Source organism: Varroa destructor, unplaced genomic scaffold (assembly GCF_002443255.2).
Source record: "Varroa destructor unplaced genomic scaffold, Vdes_3.0 BEIS01000003.1, whole genome shotgun sequence".
In the NCBI taxonomy this organism is placed as follows: domain Eukaryota; kingdom Metazoa; phylum Arthropoda; class Arachnida; order Mesostigmata; family Varroidae; genus Varroa; species Varroa destructor.
In genome coordinates this window covers 23,364,780-23,382,405 of record NW_019211456.1, presented here as the reverse complement: position 1 = coordinate 23,382,405, position 17,626 = coordinate 23,364,780, and the positions used below count along the sequence as shown (strand labels likewise).

The following is a 17,626-nucleotide window of genomic DNA, read 5'->3' as shown; positions in this document are numbered from 1 at the left end:
ATTGTCTGACATAACATATGAGTACTTAAGAACGCCGTTATGTCCTGTTGATACTCAGAACAAACAACAAACGGTTTGCGCGCATCGTACTCACGCTAGTTTGACTTCACTTGCATGCATGAAACGATACTGAAAGGTAGTACTAAACCTAAATTTCATTTAAAATCCCGATACAAGAGGGCTATGGGAAAACAATTACAATTAAGAAACGCATTATCGTTTATGTGTGGTTGATTTCTTCTCTCTTCCTCTAAATTGTACCTCATAGTGCAAGGTGCGGTAAGCAATTAACCCGAATTTTCAGATCTATTGGCTACGCACGGGCAGCAAGGTTTATTCCTAAACCCCATTATCTAAGTGATTCTTTGATCTGTTCAAATTGCTGCGGTGCAGGGAGTTGCAATACGGCGAAGGTAAACAGCGTTATTCTGTGTTAGGCATAGCTGGGTGATCCACCCCAGAGCGGTTCGTAAAGATCACAGCAACCGCTCGGAAATACCTATTTGTCGACAGAGAGAACACTAAAAAGGGCTACGGGGCGGTAGGGATTGAACCTGCTTGCTCTATCGAGTCCAGCTACTGAATGCTGTCGCCTGCCAGGACCGCTTCGCGTCGATTCCAAGAGACGATCAGACACGACCGATCATTCGTGCATACACACCTCTATACCAAAAAGGACAGATCAATGTAGACCCTGGCCGACAGTTGCTAAATACGGTCTCGGCGCACATGGCCTTGCGAGTCGATGCGACTCTTCCCCTTCGCCTGAGATACGTTGAGTTCGTATGGCGTCAAAGAATGTGAAAGAATATGAAGATAGCCATAAATGCGGAGGAAAGCTGAAATAGGAGAATGGAAGACTTGAAAGTGGGCATAAGTGTAACTCCAGATGAGAGCTTGTTCAGCCACTGCTAGCCACCGTAGCTCGGATCGGATTGGGGGATCAAAGCCCTAGCGGCCGGCCGATATATAAGTAAAGGTTAACCAACGATCTAGTCCTCCATAGGATCTAAGGTTGAAATTCACTATGGAAGAAAATCATGATGTCTTTATTTTTCTTGTCGGCAATAGGTCGTGATAGCAAGCTGCAACAACATATCTACGTATTTCTGGTTCACATAAAAAATCGTGGGTCCATCTAAAATGGAAGTTAGCAGCTGGACACTGACGACTGAACTGTTTTCTACCATTGTTTCTGACGTACGTGTAGGCGCCCTTGAAGACCAAAGGCATATACAATAATATTTTCTGCGTGAGTCAAGTATCTGCACAAGTGAACCTTGTTTAGCTGATGGTTTAGCCGTTTTAAATCGCGCGCGTAAAGATGCGGTTTACGGACGGAAGTATCCTAAACATCGATGATGTGATACATGCGCGGTCCCGGTTATTGCGGCGTTAGTTTTATCCGCGTTCAATGTTGACACAACGATGTAGAAAATAGAACACGCTCTATGAATAAAGCATCCGTTGCTCAAGATCGTTAGATGACACGTGGAGGCAATGTCAGTATTCCAATAAGCACTGATCGGCCCGAAATAAACAGGCCAATGAATACCCAGAGGAGGAATATCATATTTTATAGGAGTGTGGGTAAGCGTCGACGGTGCGTTTCTGAACGATGTTATGACCGCATCGTATTCTGTATATGAACGTACCTCTGTTGTTCACAGCAGTTTAAACTATAGAATTTGTCTAGAAGAAAAAAATATACTTTTTTTTTTGTCAAAAAAAGCTTAGTAATCCGAGAATTGTGCATTTGCACTAATGTAAGTTCGTCAGCGTCGAAAATGTTTCTACGTAAATACGTGCGTATTATTGCTATGGATTAGTTTGATAACTGGAAATTGATGAAACGCTTCCAGCCAATTCAGACAAATTTAAAGAGCCGAGTAGCGTTTTAGATTGTACCATTTTTGAATCATAATCAAATTTCACATCACTGAGGACGGCGCTTCTGTATCTGACAATAAACTCTGAAATGCCGAACTAGACGATTGTAAAAAGGAGAATGCTTAGCCTCTAGGTGGTCCATACATGGGTTTCTCCTTATTCGCTTCCTACCTCACGCTTGCCGTTATATAAATACCTAGATTATCGTTATATACTACATATATGTCACAACGTACGTAGTAGTAATATAAAGAGCCACAAACGATCTGTTGTCGTTGAACGATTTAGCGATTCATCTGGCTTGGTTTTCTCCGCAAAGTCGAGCCTGCTAAACCTATTATCTATAGGCTCCTATTCTGGCCTAACTTGCCATCCGCTCTCTTAGTAGCCAAAGTATAAGGTTCGTATGCGTTGAAACTATCGAACGACAGCTCTCTGAAAAGTTTAACAAGAACTTCCGCGATCTACAGTGATCTTGTCAGCAATCGGCTTTACACGACGGTAAGAACGTCATTTGGAGAAATCGTATACGTGAACACTTATTTCGATAATGAATGATAGTAACTTATTACTCAGCCATATGTGTGTTTGCTAAGTTTTTTTTTTTGCCGGAGATTAAAAGTGTTGCATTTTTAGCCTTCCTTTATAAGCACACATACATGTCATGTGTACGTGATTCATTTATAAATATTCTTTAGGGATAGTAATAGCACAATAAAAAGCAAAGAGTATCGCCATAGACTTCTACTATGGGTTACTTATTCTTTTGCTAAATGAGTAGAAAAGTCTGGGCGACTGCGCATCGCTAAGGAAATCATTTTGATTTCTTTTTTCTCCAACAATGCAATGAAAAGGATGACTAACTTTGGATGCTTATAAAGTTAACGACCGCTAGCATATAGCATAATATCATCGCTACTTGGCTAGGATCTATCTTGAAGACGAAAATACGTGAATAAGTTGGCAAAGCCGTTACGAGCAGTGGTACTTCCACCAACAAAAATTCGATAGCTAATATACCGGTGTATGTGATTGTCGTTTCGGCTATCTTTCACAGTTCACCTAGCTAGCCCGCTGAACCCGCTGCTGTCTTGTTGAGCTATGGACGTATGGATCTGCAGCGTTCAGGGGGCGTTCTTTTACCGAAGTTCAGCCATAACTGTATCATCATCTACTAGTGTTACTACATGCACTAGCTGTTTTGGTCGGCAAATACATTTTCACGACATAACACCGTGCCGTTGGGTAGCATCGACGTCAGTCCTTGGGGGAACGAAGGGCATTCAGCTAGTGAAGAAAAACCAAGGAAGAATGAATGAATGAATGAATGAAAGGAAAAAAAAATGTAAAAAAAAATACCAAAACTTAAAGATGACGACGGCGGATAAGTCTGGCACCGCCACCTTCACCTAGGGTCATTTCCGTTCGCATCGTTAACACACACATTCACATACACACAGGGGCGTACCAATAAATGAATGCAACAGATCAAAAATAGCTGCAGCAGCAGCACGAGTCTCGCTAACCTTGCCAATGTTTTCTCTGCCCTACCTCATCATCTCAGTGCAGCTCCTGAACGAACAGTATTTGTAGTGGTACGTGGTAGTTATGTGAACTTCGACAGCGACGTAAGTATCGTCCACAAGAGCTATCATTAAATCTATTCTCGCGGCCGTCAGTCCGCTGCATTGACTGATGTTTAATGCTTTCTGTGTTTGCTTGTTTCGTGATGGAATGGACGATTTCTTCAACAACTTGCCTGAAGGGCAAGAAGGGTTCAAAGTGAACGCCGCTCAACGGGGGCTAAATGGTTAACAAGACAAAAACAAACTGTAAAATTTTGTCCGTGCCTTAGAATTGGGCTTGTAGCTATGGGCACGTATTTGCACGTGAAGCAACAAACAGCAGACAATTAACCTCGATTGGCTAAATGATTGCCTGCTTCATGATCGAAGCGTTACCAACTATGTAAGTATATGATATTTTTTGTCACACGAAAATTAGCTCTTTTGTGAAGACATTTTGTCGCAGTTATACCGCGTAGTACGTTCTTGACATTGTCAACATGAAATCCTCCAGCGGTTGTAGATGACTACGCAATTAGCTGATTGTAAAGCAACAACGTTGGCTACTGTGTGCGTTAGCCCGTTACCAAGAGTTCTGCATTATACACATTGTATGGCGTATCAACGTATCTAATCACCATTAACATCACCGTTTTTATCGCTGACGTACGACACATGGTGCCTCGTCCCCGTCGAGGTTACAGACACGATCGAATGCTATGACTATTGCTTTGTGGCTATACGAACAGCAGACCCATGATGGTTTCCGCTGGTCAGCGCAAACAAAAAAAATCTAGCGTCAAAAAACGAAACGCAAAACGCTGAGGGGAAAAGTTTCTTTTTAGCCCTAAAACGCGAACCCCAGATTTCTCATGATGCTGCCCAATCGGGTCCGCTTCAGTCCATTTTGGGTCCGGTCCAGGCCGTAATATGGGTAGTTTTGCAATCAATCATTTCTTATGCGTTTTCTAGCGTCGCTTACCCATTCATATTATAGTCACAATCAGATCGCTGTTGACGAAACAGTATTCTGCCTGTGCTAATGCAAACGAAGTAGCCCATGCTGCCGCTATAACTAGAGCCAGTGCTACCAGGCCATCGGCCAATTTTCCGCAATTCGGGATAATTTCGCAATTTGAATATCTTTGACGAACGAACGAACGAACGAACGCACGCACGCGCGTGCGCGTGCGCGTGCAAGTAAGGTTAGCAGGGCTACGTAGTGGCTACGCAAGAAGCTACTGTCAATAGTGAAAGCGAATTGTAAAAAAATTATTTTGAAACGTTCACAAAGCAAAAGCAATCAGATAACTAACAAATAACCGAGGAAATAGCGGCGATCTGAATGACGACACGCTAGTATCAGATTCATTCAACAGACGAGCGTTGTCGATGCTACAACTGCTATCGGTTTCAATGATGCGCTGTTGTTGGCTGTTTACCGATCGGAGTATTTGTGTAGGGACTGGGAGTTAAAACTTAGTGATCAGCTGAGATTTGTTGACCGAACCAGGCTTCCATATGAGGACTGCTTGTCGACATGGTTGTTGCCACGGGGAAATATCTGGGCAACACTTCACTGACGAACGCCGTCCCACTAACGCGGCACACTGTTATAGACAATGCGACGACAGTGTCTGCGAGGACCCTCCGTCGGCACCGATAAGCATGTGAGCATGAAACAGAGGGGAGTTCGTTTCTAGCAGTCGTACGTAATTTCAGTGACACCGATGCTCCTGACAACAACAGCGGAAGAAGTTATAGCTGTTGTCGTTACTGTTATGATCATCGCCGCCACAGCAGTTTTGAAGGAACGTCTGCAAGCAAGACCCGTACGCACAAGGAGTCACAATATTTACGAAGGCCCTCAACTACGATGGCATCCGCTAACAAACAAAATAAAAATCGAACTTTCGTCGACTCACTAAACGACAGCAGCAATTCTGGGTCTACGAACAAATCAAATATAATCAAACGCGAACAATTGTCGCGCAGCGGACGCAGCGAGGGACACCGACGACGGTTTTTTTTAAGCTTTAACACTACATTTTCGTTTTAAAAAACACATTTGCTTCGCGATATCGATCTTCGTTTTTCGGCTGAATCCTGTTTTGTTTCGATGTTTTTCGTTTCTTTGTTAGTTTAAGGTTGTGTTTTAAGTTTTCTTCTGTCTTCCCTCTCACTCTATCCGGTCAGTCTTCATTATTTCTCCTTATCCCTCTACTGTGGTTTGTCGAAGATTAGGCTGCATTTCTGTAATCACTGTAGATTGGACCGCCTTGGCATAGATATTTCGGCGTGAACATTAGGGTGGTAGAGCATTTGAGTAACGCCTTAAATGGCAAAAGTCAAATCAACAATACATATCGTAAATAGCTATGATTTTTTGAAAGATTTTCTCTCTCTCCAAATGCTATTAATATACAAAGTGGTGCATAAATATGAACAATCATCATTAACGGTGCCTGCGTTTGCCCAGTTGTATTCCTGCTGAGACCAACAAGCACGAACGTGGAAAGTGGTGTTTCTGAATGGCAGATGCCACTGACTCTAAGACTGCTAGTGTGTCGGCGCAGCACTAGCCTCAGACTACATCAAAATGGATGTACATATGTGGATGATATTTCCCTTTGTCTGGATTCCACCACTCGACCTAAGTGATCACGGGTGGGATTCAGGACAAACAGGCCATAATAGTGACGGCGCCACGGCAACCAACAAAAGCCTGCCGCAGATGCTTCCCCTATCGTTATAAGACACTTCGGTACAACAAGCAGCAAGCAGCAGTTGCTACAGACACCGGTCGAAGTGGCCATCATCAACAACTGGGGAAAGATAACAAGTGGGGAGATCAGAGCCGCCCTATATGGGGCATTGGTCTGCTGACCAGAACAGAGGTCAGAATGGAGGACGCTGTGGCCTATCTTTACCGACTGCCTACCCTGCCTACCATGATCAGAAAACAACATAACTTACTACGGAGCTGCCCCCATTCACAGTTTTGGTCAACCATCGTCGGTGGCTTAAGTTCATTGAGTTAATGCTCCTGACGCTGCTGTCACAGGCCTTGGTGCGATGATATGCTCGCTAGGCCATCGCTTCTTTGCTCGCTTACACCATAGCTTATATGTGTATGTATATATAGAGGATCGCTATATTGGAGTATAGCTCAGACAGGTAGTATAGCCAGACTTACCACGCAGCCGCAGTCACCATAATGTGAGTGCTATAGAAACATGTTGCTGTCACAGCCAAGCAGTAAGTGGATACGCACGCACTAACGTGTAGCAAAGCGGGACAAATTGTGCACTCTGGACTGCGCCGCAGAGCCAGGCGAGCAGCATCGTCGCCATTAGCAGGCTAGCACCGCCGTAGTTGCAGACACTCTTATTCTAGATGCCGCCATTGCTCGGCAATACTGATCTTCTGTGTCTGGCTGCCCGCTTTCTAGGCAACGGCGAAGTGAAGGGACGGACGGATGGGTCAACAGATGTGGGTGACGACTTTCAGCTCTTGCCGCCACCGCCGCCACGTCTGTGCTTGCCGTTACGGGAGCCCAGATTCGTTGTCGGTCCAACAACAGAGGACATTAATTCATCGCCGGCCATGTCGAGCGAACACCGTTCGGAAATTGGCTACATTGTGTTTGCATTGTTTGCGAAGGTAAACGGCACCAACAGCAAAATTGACGACTACCAATGATTGACTGAATTGAGCGACGAAAATAATATGGTAGCTTAATACATAGCTTCCCCTAAGAAATTTATTTGTGTATTGTTAACCCTATTCTGCGAGCCAGTATTTTCCTGCCATATTGAGTGATTTGATTCTCTTAGAAACCAACAAAATAAGTAGAAGATGAACGTATATGGAAAAATAAGGCACAACATTAATCGTTATTACTATGGCTATTATAATGATGTAAGCATAGACATAAAGAGACGAATATATCCTGTTTATGATATTGTTATGCCTGGCGCCGCTACGCCATGTAACTAAATAACCTCATGGTTCTAATAATCATAGTTCTCGATGAGCGTAGGACACGCTTTCCCATTCCATATTCTGTGCGCGATTGTTTTCGCTTCTGATTTCCCCGTTGTTATAATGGACCCGTTCATTTGACCTTTTTCTTAATAACAATAATAGCTCCCGTAGTAGTAGTAGTTATATCGGACACGATCTAGTCTACTCATCTGTATGTACTTCAGTCTGGCAAAGTGCTAACTGTCCGCAGGTTCTCGACACCTTACAAGCGGCGGAAGGTCCCACGGCATAACACCAATTTTGACCGACTTCCGCCTGTTATAATATCTATGTAGCATTAAAAACGACAGCAGCAGAGTAAAGTGTAGCCACTGTAGAAATGTCTTCGAAATGCCCTCCGATTTTCTACATATATATGGTTATAACTGCTAGACAATTTGGTGTTGACTAAAACACCGAGCAAGAATGTTTGCAGCAGTGGCGGTCGAAGCTTGCCGCATTGGCTGCTTGACGTCTGACTGATTCTGTTTCTTCTCACTCACTCACTACCTTGCTCGTTCTTACAGTTGCTTTTAGCTGGAAAAAGTACATCCGGTACTCGTTTCCCGTCTGTCCGTTTGTTCGGCCACCGCTGCTGCCTACCGCCCCCATCCGATCCCCTGACCGACTCACGCAGTTACCCTTGCTTACTGTCTCTCTAGGCCAGTGCGCTGGGCGTCGCCTAATGCATGTCCTCCTGCTTATCTTGGCCCGTGTCCAACGGTAGGTAGAGTGACCCGACTCTTACTGACTAGGCGGGCAGAACCCCCTAGTCGCAGCTACACAAATCTGATCTATTCAACGCTTTAGTTTCACAACCGAATTTCAGATTTGCCTATGAGACTATAACGCCGTCCGCCGTATCATCGCTTAGCGTGCACCGTTCATAGTTTCGTGCTTTACTTTGTTATCCCTATAGACTGTATCAATGACAAAAAGAAGGCTAAGTAGGGTCACTTTTTTCAGTAGTAATCATGCTAATAGGAAAAGTGACTTTACGCTAAAATAATTTAGAAGTAAGTCCAATTAAGTTGCGCTAATGAAACAAGGACTAGTTTTACCTTTCATGTGGTATATTCATACAGCTTTCGCTTCTGTTCTATCGTTAATAATTTTCACGTAGTGATAAACCATCGTCATCAATGGAGGTAGCAATGCTACATGCTTTCTTTCCAAACTATACCACTACAGGATAAATTGTAAGAGGCAGCTTCTGTATGTAACATCAGCTACTTTGTGACGATTAAAATAGTCATCAACAGTCTATTATAGAGCTCTCCCTTGTCTTATTGTAACTATGCTGTGTTGTAACATGAATGTACTTTTTATTGTCGTCTATTCTTCACAGCATTGTTTATATTTCGTTTTCGGTATTTCCCAGGGCAGTTTCAGAGATGCAGTCATGCTGCTTAAGAATCCACCCACCCATCTGCGACCCGATTTAACTTCGAACGAATGTCTTCATGGCTCACTTCTTTCTCTGACGCTGTCCAGTTAGCACACATCACTCTCTGGTGTGGCACGTCATTCCTATATATCGATCCCGTGACCCGCCCAAGGTACACAAACAACTCACACATCTCCCTCTTTATAGAAAAGGAGAGAGTATTTATTTAAAATTTTCCTTTTTTTCTCCCCATAATCTGCAACGATCATCAACAGCTTCCGACAAAGCAGCGAGCATATATGGAACACTACAAGTATTCCCAACCTTTTTTCTTTTGACTATCACGAGCCACTGGTCAGCCATCAGTCGACGCCCCTGCTGCTGCTGTTGCCAAAAAGAACGACAAATTGGTAACCAAAATAGTTCCTTGCCCCAAGTGGTGACGACGAATTGAAGACGGAACGAAGTCAACCGCCATCTATCGGTTTCGTTGCGACCAATGTTTTTGTCGCTCGTGCCGCCGCTGACGACATTAGAGGGTGTACTTTATCAACATCAAGTGCGTTTATCTACAGTAGCTCGGGTTGTAGGCGTCTTGTATATGATGGTTATCCATATCATCGCAGTAATGGTAGAAACAGTAAGAGCAGCGATATTGTTGTTCCTATGGGATGGGGCGACAGTAAAAAAGCAAGAGTTTTCACCCAATGTATTGGCCGACTGGGCCGACACTTGGGCACTCCTACCTCTACAAAACTGGCTGTTCTTTTCGTTGGAGCGAACTGGTCGGAACTTGTAGCTGGGGGAGTAGGGCAAATTCGCCGGCTATTTAGAACTCTGAATAGGCAGCCGGCGCCGAAAGCCAAACGCTACTATTTTCTACACAAACTCTCTGTTGTAGCTACCCGTCCGCCACAATGATAACAATAACGACGACGACGGCGGCGGCCATAGTCACATCATCATAGGTTGTGATGACTACAGTGAGCAGAGCAAACGGAATGATGAGCGTTGGATCGATATTCCAATGGCGCGCATCCAACCGTTTCGAAAGGATCTCAGCTGTCCACATCGTTTGCTTTCGGTGCACCGCTGTTACTGCCGTACTTACTCAATGTTATTTATTGGAACACTATGAAGCGGATCGTGCTGATTCACTGCGGTGTATCAGTGTTTACGTCCGAACTGCTTTTAATCCAAAGCGGCAGCGTTTAAGAATAGTCAGTAATAGAAACGGTTGTCGATGACGCAATGACACCGGCCGACTCCGATGGCTTAAGTGAGATTGGAGGAAACGCACAAATGATTTAAAGTTCATGACAAATACCAACGTTCGACAAAAGAGATTTATTTCTTGGCTGTGAAAATTAAACTGCTATATATTCTTGACTGGGTTGGTTGTTCATTGGCAATTATTATAGCTTGGGCTCATTGGGAATGGCCAAAGCTGTCACTGAAATCAACTTCTCGCTAATTCTATCGTAAATAAAAGGATTAAGGTTACTAACCCACCATGCCCCCAATAAGATTCAACGGAGAACCGAGTCATGGCTACGTGGTTATGCCATCTTTCTAGTCGTTTGACGGTTGTAGTCCATGTTTTGCGTTACCATAACCGAGACGACGCTTTCATCTTTTTTGGTATCAATATGTTCCATTTGAAATCTTTGTTACACTAATAAAGACCCTTATTTCATCTTGCTAGACGTCATTTCTTGAATGTGATTTGATACATTGTTCAGATATAATGACCTCAAAAAATCTGATTATGCATCTAATCGGGGAAGGAAAGCCCTTAAAAATTGCCGAAGGCTATCGTAGAGGATATTCTTGTTCACTGTAACCTGACAATCTGAAAGTTGTCGAGGCGTGAAGAGGCCCAGAAAGAAGGTGGTATGATAAACCAGTTGGCAAAGAATGAGAACAGAAAAAAGGGCTGAACGCAAGTTACAGACGTCCGATCGTCCGCTTATTCAGCAATCAATAAAATCATTGATTCCATTAAGAAACCTGAACCGTACCAACAGCATTTGTGGTCATTCACGCACATCTATGGGCTCTTCGTGAGCGTGAGCTGGGTTGATTTCGTTGTTAGCTCATTCGTACGCGTAACGCCGAAGTGACGGCGGTGCAAGCGGTAGGTTCGTTTGAGAAGGAAGCGCCACCTTTCAACGACAGCAAAATCAATGGAATAACGTGCGATAACGGCACCGCTTCGAGTTAAGCGTTCGCCTTTGACAAAGAGTATTATAGTTGGGTTCACTGCTGTATAGATATGATAAAGTTACAAAAAGGGGTCAGGTTCACTACACGCTCTTGTCGTTAGACAAAGTTCAAGGTACACTTAGCAGAAGTATTATGAAACGCTCGAGCAGAATCGGCTCAGCAGAATGAGATAATACAGATTTATCATGCAGCAGATAGTTCCCGTTGCCGGCAATGAAACTCGGTCGCGTAAAATCTGCAGGACAACGGCCGATTATATTATTCACTGCTAGTTATTATTATATGGCTTTTTTTTTTTTTACTTTAAACTTGTACTCTATACGTATAGTTTAATTAACTGCGCTAAGTTTCTTTCAGCTTGCCGTCATTATGATATATGTCAGATCTGCATGGTGACGATGTCAGCAAGACCTGGTTGAAACCAAATAAAAAAAACAATCAAAGGTGCATGCGCCATTATTAATGACGAGTTATCGATCCTACCGAAGTGTTTCAACCGCAATCGCCTACATGGCCGCTATTGCCTACCACTGTGTACATATATCCGACAGTTAGGTGCTATTGAAGGCGTTCAACGAGGCGATTCTCCTAGGAGCAGGTAGAACTGGGTCTAGTAGGAGATATAACGTTGATATATACACCGACTGCTAAGCGCAGACTGGCCGTTAAAGTATCCTCGTGTGGATTTATGGCCACGGGTGTTGCGAATGTTGAATGTGCCATAATTCCGCTCCTCAGGGGCAAATCGTATGGCCTAGGTTGGCGTTGGACGGAATAGCAAAACAGCCACCATCAGGTCCGTCAACAAAAATAGCTCGCTTTGGCTGACCAGCGGCTACGGAACGAAACTTTGCGTATGAACACCCAGATCGTGGTTCAGCGCGCTTTGAGATCAGCTTAGTCACGCCGGCATTTCTACTCTTTCCTTCATCCTTTCAGCTTTTGCTCTGGACTTCACTTCCTTTGCGGCAGCAAGTCGAACCGTTTTGCGGGCCGAAACATGGATTGCGCAATTCTCTGGGGCATGGAAAGCGATAATGAGGACAACACTATCGTCTTCTGTTCAACACATTGAGATTAATCTATGCCTAATTGTGAGGTCTTTAAGATCTTTCGCAGTTCCTCACGCGTCCGTTAGGCCAGAGCTCAAATTGCGATTGGTAATACGTTTACGTTAAGTGTATGGGCATATCAGCAGATGGAAGCAATGAGGAAGCTACTAAGATTAAAGCTTTAGGACCGGCTTGTTGGATGTAACTATTGTGTCTATGAGTGAGGATGAGAATAATGGGGTGGTATGTAGAGGATAATTGTTTAACTATATAACGATATTTGTTCGAAATTGAAGTGTTATGACTTTTTTTTGATAACTGAGTGTTCAGGTACAAACAAACGGCTGTATGGTATTACTTAGTGAAGCTTAGCAGAGAATTTCATCGATTCCGTGTAAATATAGTGCGTATTCATTAAAATCAATAAACAAAATCATACTCAGAGGTGTTCCTAGAACCGTGCAGCAGAAATTAACTGCTGATTCTACAGGATTCTTGTGATGGTCTTCGTAAAGTAAAAGTACAGCTTCGTACAATCACGCACATAATAACGATAGGCTTTGGCTTCATGGATTCGAAGGAGAGCTCCGATTCACAACGCACGCATCATCAACGCCTAAATATATGCATGAATTTATCTGAAAGGTGAAGTAGAGTAGGCGTGAGTAGAGGGCAAGCTGAACTTAGCGACTTATCCTGTTTTACTTGTTCAGGTTGTATTATCACAGAACAGTGCATAGTATGACATGAGATGTCCTCAACAAGCTGTATCAAGCATCATAAGACGAGCACACGATCTGTATGAAGTAGAACGTACACAAAATTAACGAAGCTGCTATCGTCATGTGAGAGACCCTTGATGAGAGATATGCTTGCATAACACAACAAAGAACATTTGTCCGTTACAGCTCTATAGAATTGCCCGCGGGAGGCCACGAACTGTTCGATGCCCTTATTTCAGAATACATTTGCCACTTGAATCCCACAATGACAAACATGACAGCAGCAGGTTCTACGAAGTAGCACTACGACAACTTCAAAGTAAGGCAATAATTTATCGAGTACCACATATTTACGCTATCATCTATTCAGCTCAACAACAGTTTTCCCTTTGTGTAAAAACAAATCAAATGCAGATTTGACAGTTCGCTAAAATAATTACAAAACCCCCTTTTAATCACAGTGTGAAATTATTTTTTCTCCATAGAAGTTGGAACGATAATTCAATGTATACGCTTACTTACCTAGTGTAAGCCTAAATGCAAAGACCTCTTTGAGTAGGACCTGTGGTTACGTGAAGTGTATGACTATGCATTGTCGAACATTCGTCAAAGAACAATTGCTCATGTTTATGTGACATGTAAAAAAAAAATACACACGTCTATAAGAGAAATGTGTGCGCTCCCTTTGACTATATTCACTCTCCATTTTCACTGCAAAAGCATAAATGGGTAGATACGGTAATCTTTCATTGACCAATCGCCTATGATCTTACAGATGTTTTTTTTACTAGGTTGCTTAACGTAAAACAGGTGACAAACATTAATCTCAAAATTAGTCTACTTTATAACGTCGCCTAACGCCTGGGTCACGGAAACCGAAGGTGGGAGCTCCATCGCTACTTGAAGACGCCGTAGTTGGCTGACTGTGTAGCTGTAAGCACTTTATATGTCAAACTCACATTGCCAAGGTCGCATAGCTGAAGGAACGACAAAGGAACCGTCGTGGATGCCCTCGACGAACGCGTCGCTAGTATCAGCGAAGGCTGGCAGTATTCATCGCTACGTTGTGCTTTTCAGTAAAATGAAGGGAAATAGGGAGAGAAGAGAGATGGCAAGGAGGGCAAGGCTTGAGTACGCGTTGCTTGAGGCTCTATCACCAACAGCTCTGTTCTTAGCTATAGCTGTAGTTGTAGTACCTTTGGTAGTTCGCACAGGTGCTACCGGAGGCCAAGACGACGCGAAACAGACGCGAAACACGCGCGGCCTACATTCCAAACGTTTTTAGAATAAAGGAACACGCAGCTTCTGTAGGGACAGCAGCCTCAACAGCAGCAGCAAAGGCGGACTGTTCGTGGAGGGTCTATTGCCTGCCTCCGGTAGCCCGTCCATACATAACGAAGACACACGGGCGATCAGCTCTATAGGATATGTCCTATGGCCTAAACGAAAAATGCCTTCGACATGGGAAACGAATTGCATGCCGTGTCCTAGCATCTCCATAGTTTCGGAGGACTCCACTTTGTTCTAGCTTAGTACAAACACCGATTGTTGTTTCAGCCTCATCATGATGAAGTTGTAAAACTGTGAGAACTAAACCTGCAGAATGAAGTGCTGCTTGCTTACCTATGGGAGGCTTTATTTTTAGGTTCCCGGTAGAATCCTTTGATTTCTTGCAACAACGATTTTAAAAAAATTCATGTATTTCCACAGGTAAAAGAGCATGTACTCAGCAGCAAGATCGCGAGTGAATTTCTAGTGCACTATAATACTCACCAAAATATTTACACATGGTAAAAAATCATTCAGGATTTCTTCAGGATTCAGTGGTTCCTTTTATTGTATTCAGGATTGAGCCAAACGCAAGACATCTTTTAGTCCCTAACTGGCTAACTAATTTTAATAGTTTTCTGGCATCATTAGAACTCAATCGTTGATTTTCACTGGCCAACAGGTGGTCAATTATATCTTTTTGCTGAATCATCTTACTTACACAGTCGGAAGTTGACTGATTGGACCACTGATCTAGCAGACTATGACAGTGATTATAATCGGAGATCGGCTTCCATTTCGATTGTTCTTTTGACAATGCATTTTCCTTTTCTCTCTTCAGGCACGTGGCGGAAGTGGCAAATTTGTTACGATTAAGGACAATTTGCTTTCGTCAGAAAATGATAAGCAGCCGAAGTGTACACGGCAGGAAATAATAAAAAAAAAGTTATTATACATAGTAAGATACACAAGGCGAAAAAGGCATATTTTATGTATTGCAATATATTAGGTTTGCATATGAGCAGGGCTTCTTTGACAGGGCGAAGGAATATTAAAGGCGGAACATGTACGAAAGGCTGACAGAGAGAGCATGATAAAATAGAGTGTGAAACGAAGAGAATAACATATATGGATCCATGTAATAGTTACATTTTTTTTTCATACAAAATTATCTAGCATTCAGTCTTTTAACAGCTTAGGTAGCCTAATATATATCTGCATTTAGTTTGTTTGCCACAAACATGTGCAGACAAACGGTAGCTATAAAATCGAACTCATATCTGTCGCATTAAAAGATCCTGTGCTGACTCTAATGACGTTTGTAATAGATGGGTTTTACGTTGCTTTGTTGTGTTACCTAATCAAATGTTCCTGAGATGGAATCGTACATACAATCCGGGGCATGAAAATATGTTCCCAGCTTTTTTTTTTAGGTATTTTACATTTAGCAAGATTTTTACAAGAAATAAGTCTCAAATTTGTTTGCACAAGTATCAATATGACACCCTTTTTTGCAGAGACTAAAATTTCTGCAATGCAATTTGCCCGACTGTCGAGTAAATTACTAACCTCAAGGTTGGATATGATGGATTTTCCATGATTTTGTTTGATCTTTGGTGAGATGGCAACTACTAGTCCTTCGTATGCTTTAATCTGTGGGTCAACTTGTACTCGCGACCCATTCACAACTTCAGTGGGCCAGCAACAGAGTACAATTAATAATAGGACCACAGTTAATCTCACTATTGCTCGTCGATCGAAGCGAAAACAGGAAGGAAAAATCTCAAGCGTGTAACGCTTTCCGAGCGGCGTGCGATTTCGGCTGACAGCCGCAGGCCCGTGCCGCGGCTGTCTCATCCCGGCAGTAACTCAAGATGTCCTCACTGCGCTAAAAGCTTCACTTTTCCACTGTCCTTTCTTGTAATTGTAATGCCGAAAGTGATCCGAGTTGTACTGAAACTTTGCTACGCCTGCTTAACTATTTGTTAGAGAACTGTTAAACCATAAAGTAACAACGGAAACGATAGCAGTCACCTCACGAAAAGACTTCGCGCACACAGTACATTGAGAAAGTCCTAGCACGTGTAGAAGTTTTAGACTTTAGCAGGAATCATCTAATGCAATGTAGCATATCCTATGTATGAACTTTTAAGCTTCTGATGCGACCACTTTCTCGAAGGTTCACCAAATAGCGTCGCACTTTGTGTCCAAGTACGAATAAGGCAGCGCAACAGTTGTCTACCGTTGCTTGTTCCAATTCCTGTTGTTGTCGTTTGTCCAGTTAGAACATGTTAAATCCGTCCATCGTAAACGCTCTGTTAACGATGTTTATCACAGTACGATATACGTCACTTGTATGAGCATCCAACGATTGAGGGTCATCAATAAGTAATGTCAATAGATACGGTGAGATTAGCCTAACTGCACAGATCTCAAAGTATTTCTTCTGCTTCTGTCGATTTCACACCACTGACACTGTTAAGCGAACGAGTGAATGAGCGAGCGCGCACGCACACGCGCGCGCGCGCGCGCGTTCGTTTAGCCGATTGCTACGATGGACTGCTAGCAAACTTTGCCGGCCGTCCCTTCGCACAGGTTCAACCGAGGCACCTGTGCCGAGCTATGAATAGTAATAACAAAAAAGAAACTACGCGTGGTCAATGTGACCAGCATACATTCTGGCGGTGGGCGCAAAACAACAGTTCCACGATCAGCTTTCCGCCCTGTGCACTCAACAGCTGCCAAAGGCAATGTGCCGGTGATTGGGGGAGATCCGCCAGGACAGAGCGCCCAGCTGAATGTGGAAAGAGTCTGCAAAGATACGGGAAAGGGAACTCCGCGGCTCCGCTCTGGGGGAGGGGCACGTGCTTTGTCTGAAGTGAATCATCGCGCTGGTCCTGCTGCTTGTAGGGCCACTTACGCTGTCGGCTCGTTCAACTGTTTTCGTACAATTGTTGCCAGAGGGAAGCGAGCTCCGGTGGCGCGAGGGTGCAGCCGGTATTTGTCAACGCAACGCTCACAGACGTACCGTACGCGACTCAGAGTTTATTTGAAGAGGATTGGCTAAAGTAACGCTTCAAGGCTTAATTAGCCCACAAAAACCTGAAAAGCATTTTGTTTATAGATGAAGTAAATTCGAACCCGGTACCAGCAAGCCTGATCCTTCGGATGATGACACTGCTACATATAAAAATATCGTCACCAATCAAACGTGTTCAGCATAAGTCAACGAATCCACTTCTATTTTATTAGAATGAGTATCAATAGAACCGTGTGAATTAGCGCAGATAGTTTAATATAAATATAAATGCTAGAAAAAATTAGAAACATTGGCTATATGTGGATTACGAGTTTTCGTATACGACTGCTGCTGGCAGTCTACCGTTTGTTTATTTAAAGAAGGGCTGAAATGACGATAGCTGAATATGTCTGAGTTTGAAGTAACAATACTGAAGCTCACTTGGATATTTAATATCAGTTTATACATGG

The 17,626-nt window shown here is 43.3% G+C and overlaps 1 protein-coding gene and 1 long non-coding RNA gene across 2 annotated transcripts in view; one reads left to right on the top strand and one right to left on the bottom strand.

The window, feature by feature from the left end:
* Positions 1–17,170, bottom strand: part of LOC111247594 (calcium-activated chloride channel regulator 1-like) — a 96,285-nt gene extending 79,115 nt beyond the window's left edge. The window contains exon 1 of the mRNA XM_022798701.2: positions 15,707–17,170. Coding sequence (XP_022654436.1) covers positions 15,707–15,994 — 288 coding nt within the window. The 5' untranslated portion in view covers positions 15,995–17,170. The remainder of the gene's footprint in view (positions 1–15,706) is intronic.
* LOC147756693 (uncharacterized) lies at positions 6,912–13,557 on the top strand. The gene is made up of 4 exons (XR_015323322.1): positions 6,912–7,118; positions 8,009–8,204; positions 8,863–9,040; positions 12,034–13,557. It is a non-coding gene; the product is annotated as an uncharacterized LOC147756693 (long non-coding RNA).
* Positions 17,171–17,626: the final 456 nt, after the last annotated feature.